The 4,474-nt window shown below is 46.8% G+C and overlaps 1 protein-coding gene across 1 annotated transcript; it reads right to left on the bottom strand.

Moving 5' to 3' along the window:
* Positions 1 to 1,064: 1,064 nt before the first annotated feature.
* On the bottom strand, positions 1,065 to 3,020 carry WDR45B (WD repeat domain 45B; the record flags this gene model as incomplete). Its single annotated transcript, XM_010168659.1, has 4 exons — positions 1,065 to 1,171; positions 1,457 to 1,578; positions 2,119 to 2,220; positions 2,935 to 3,020. Coding segments are annotated over 4 exons (417 nt in total), but the record flags the coding sequence as incomplete, so codon positions are not given.
* Positions 3,021 to 4,474: the final 1,454 nt, after the last annotated feature.

Here is a 4,474-nt window from a genome sequence, read left to right as displayed (position 1 = left end):
GAAAGAGTTTATAAGTTAGTCAGTTTAGTCTAACTAACGTAACCATGTATAGTATGCAACATCTCAAATAAAAAACAGAGGAGTTTGCAAGTTTAAAGTCATTGCAGAGATGTATACTTCATACCACCTCATTCAGTTATTGTGCTGGATGTGTAAGTGGCCTGTCCCCTCCTCCAGCTGAAGCGCAGCAGTTGTGGGAGCAGTCACAGCTGTCTCACCAGTACCGAGGATGGCTTTTTTAAACCTGGAATGGCTGTTTTGTTGCAGAAGGAATCACCTCGAGAAATACAGGAGCTCTGTGTGCCCTGGCTGCTTGCTCCATGCACCAAGGAGAGGTTAGTTGGGTCAGCCAGTGCCTCAGTGTGCCTTGAGCTACTATGTACAGTTTGGCACCTTTGACAATCAGCACTGATCACTTGACCACCATCAGTAGAGGTAGGTGAGCAGCAATTGGTGGCCACAGGGCCACCTCCCCCCTCAGCCAGCTCAGAAGACAAGCATGGCTCAGACTGCCCCCCTCTGTGGCTACATACTTGTCCTCTCTTCTCCTCTACTCTAAGATGTGCTCAGGGGAGGGGGGAAGGCAGTGCTCCTGCTCCTAGCCAAGCTGGTGGAGTTGTATTGGCATGATCCATCGTATTCCCCCAGTGCCAGCCATTCGGTGGAAATAAAGCAATGCCTAAAATCTTCTGTTTATCTTCTGTTTTCACATCCCTTTTTCTAAGGCTAGTTGTACATTTGTACAGCCCCCTGCAGATCATAGAGTGTGGCAGGCACTCACGTTTAATCTAAAGTCATTTCACAGTTTAGGTTGAGAGAAACCCAATAGGCACAAGCTTGCTGAAAGCCACATCTTGGAAACTTGAGTTGATGACAGTAACCCAAAGCGATTTTAATGAATACTTGCAGAAATGAGAATAAACATATGTAGTCCACTACTTCAGAGCTTGTTCTGATCATGTTGGGCCAGGCTTCTCACTGAGGTCTGCTAAACTTCTTGATCATTATTGGACATTCAGATGTGGAATAGCCAAGGCAGTACTTTGACCCATGCACTCCCTCAGTCAAAGCTTGTCATCCGTCATTTCTAGAAACTGAGCATAGACATCCCTTGAGCATTCCCCTTTTTGGTTGAATAAGAACTTGTAGTAGCTGCCATCTGCACATATTGCTGAAACAAAAACAAAGTCATGTTCAGTTCAGCTGTTCCAGAGGTGCTGCTCTGTTCCTTCAGCTACAGCTTCAACTGCCCTTTCAAGCCAAGAGAACATACAGAGAGTGAGGCTGGAGGAACAGAGAGGCACTGTCAGCCCAGTGCTGAGCCCCTGGGCACTGTCTGGTCTCCCTCCCTCACAGTACTGAGTGGGGGAGCTCCTGTTCTGATGGGGACATGCAGTGTTGTGTATTTCAAAACCTGGTTCTCCACACACAACCTGGGGCAGCCTCCAGTACTTACCTATGACAGCATTTGGCTCTGTTCCAAAGGCACAAATGCACGGAGAGCCTGAGGGAACCTGAAACTTGGAAAAACTCCATTTGGAACTGAAGTATTTGGGGAGGAAGCTGGCAGAGGCCAAACTGAAAGAGAGGAGGGGAGAGAGAGAAACATAACAACTTAGTGAGGCGTTGACTGGAGTTGATTCAGAACTGCGGGCACATTTGAACAAGTCACAGAGTTCACACTGGCTGCTATTTTCAATTGGCTTTTTATTTTCTTCAGGTAGTATGTATGATTCCCCTTCTAGGGAAGGGAGACCGAGCAACTACCTTTCTGACTTTGTTTTTAAGTGACTGCAAAAACTGCCACAAAGATTAATTCTAGTAGAGATTGCTTTATATGGAGTGTCTACAAAGTCTGTTGTTCGTGCTGGGAGACAGCCACTAAAAAAACCCACCCTACCCGTCTGCTGGAACTCCACAGCTCCACCCAGGGCAGCAGAAACTTGGTAGTTGCTGTTAGTTCTAAATCTGCAGCTTCACTCAAACAACAGATGAATCTTACCACCTCCAGTAGCACAGGTGTTCCCTACTGCTTGACAGGACCAGTGTTTTAAACTGTAAAAAGGGCAACACCCCCACCCCGGCCCCCGCAAAGGCTTCAGAATGGCTCAACCCTACCTTGACTGCTTATTTCTTTTAGGGTCTTCCGCAGCAAAAATATGTACTGTGCCGTGGTCGCTGGATACGCAGATTAGGGAAGCATCCTGATTGAAGTTAATACTGTAGAGAATACAGACAGTTGCAGTATCTGCTGGAACATGGGAACATGCCCGCAGCGTCTGGGGTTTATCAGGAGCAGCCATGCAACAGACTGCCCTGACACAGACGTGATCAGGGTGGGGCACTCTGCCACTTCTGCTGGAAGAAAATGCACGACCTCTGCCCTGAGGTGTAAGCAGGTATTGGATAAAACATGCAACACTGCTACCCCAGAGTGGTGCTCAGCAGAGGAATGAAAGTTTCCCCGCTCCTGGGGGAGTGCTTCCAGCACTGGATTAGTCAAATGTCTGCCTGGGGCTCTTGTGTGCAGAGCAGCACTGTGTTGTAATAAACACCCCTCACCCCAGTCTCTGGGCAGTGTTAGACTGCACCACTGTGTTCCCTCTATTTCAGAGTGAAGTCAGAGTACCCCCCAGATACCATCTCTTCAGTGCAGAGGCAGGAACAACAATATCTGTGTTTTTGTCCCAGCCCCTGTAACCTGGGCCAGGCTCCCCACACCCGCCAGCTCCTGCTCTCTCCTCGCCCGCATCGAGCAGAGAGGAAGAAGCACAGGCCCAGTCCAACCCTGGGCCCTCCGGCTGCCAGGAGAGTTCTGCCCTGTGCCCCTGACAGCATAACTCTGCTTTGCTTTTTGAAGATGGCACAGGTGCCATTCACCAGTGGCTCAGCACAACACCCACAAGAAGACAAAGCAGAAGCAATTAAACGTACCAGTATATATTGGCTGCCTGTGATCCTCTTCGTAGCTCCTGGATTAAATGCCCTGATGAAGTATCAAATATTCTTACAAGGGTCCCCTTGAAAAGGAATCAAGCATTACATTAGGAAAGACAGCTGCCTCTACAGCTGTGAGTGCACCCTGCAGTTCTGACCAGCATGCCCCCCCATACACCATGGGGTTTTCATCGCGGTAGATTTGAGAACCTCTCTTAATGTTAATATTTGGGAAGAATATTGATTTCCCCCCCATACACCATCACCACAATGTTACAGTGCTTTGGTACACAATCTCGTTATGTAGCTACTCAACTAATTAAGTTTTCTCTCAGCTACATTCTAAAGTGTTAGTGCAGCCTTGGCATTAGTTTGCAAACATTAGACTCATGTACAGCCTGTTGCGCCCAGGTTCTGCGAGGTCCTTGTCTTGCTTCCCACAGTCTGTACTGTTCTGGTTCCTACTGTGCAGTTTTGGTTTGGTTTCCCCCCCCACCCACTAAGTATAACCAGGCTGTGGCTGGTCTGGCCTTACAATTAGTTTGGTTGAAGTCATCTAGAAGAACTCGTTACCTGTCACATGCTCATTGTCCGTATGGCTCCAAATCTGAGAGACCCCAGACAGTCGGGTTACAGACAGAACACTGCACTGGAAAAACTGTACTTCATTCAGAGTAAACTAAGCCTGACACCAAAGATGCAAAACAAGTCCGTGTATCCCAAATAAAGTGATCAACAACTCAGTAGTAGTGCTTTCCTCCGATGAAGAGCAGGTATACCTTGTCCCCTACAAATGCATCTCCAGTCACACGCCAGCAGGGCAAGGAGACTCACGGGTTGAGATAAAAAACAATTTATTAATTAAAATTAAATGATGATGATGATAATAACACACCAGCAAAGAACAGAGCCCAGCAGAGAAAGATGCAGGTAAATATCAGCTCTTAGTTTTGCTTTGAGACACAAGCGAGATGTTTGTGTGCAGTTTGCCCACACTCCTCTTTCCGTCTGACAACGCTGTTTGAACTTTTTCTCTTTGCAAAAAAAGGAATGTCTCAATACAAATGTAGCAGATTATCACTTCATTTAGGAATGGAACTGGCAATCTTAAGAGCTTTGTTTAGAAGATGTACAGTAATTAAACTTAGTTAAGAGAGACTATGACTGCATTTTTTTAAATTTTTTTTTTAAGGTTTTTGAGCTAGGCTGGGCCATGCAGCAACTTAGTTAAGAGAGACTATGACTGCATTTTATGGTTTTTTAAGGTTTTTGAACTAGGCTAGGCTGTGCAGTAGAAACTGTTCTAAACAGAGACTTGGATTAATTTAGCTTGTCCTTGAGAAACTAATTTCAGTTAGTGGAAGAAGGCAGCGAGTACTCAACTGGCCTCACACCCATCTACCTGCCGTTCCCTGGGACACTTTGGAAGCATCCTTTGGGAGATCATAGAATGGTTTGGGTTGGAAGGGACCTTAAAGCTCATCCAGTTCCAACCCCCCTGCCAGCAGCAGGGACACCTTCCACTAGACCAGGTTGC

This window comes from Antrostomus carolinensis, unplaced genomic scaffold, assembly GCF_000700745.2.
Source record: "Antrostomus carolinensis isolate BGI_N321 unplaced genomic scaffold, ASM70074v2 scaffold8770, whole genome shotgun sequence".
NCBI lineage: Eukaryota > Metazoa > Chordata > Aves > Caprimulgiformes > Caprimulgidae > Antrostomus > Antrostomus carolinensis.
The sequence above is the reverse complement of the archived record's forward strand: the minus strand, read 5'-3'. Positions and strand labels throughout refer to the sequence as shown.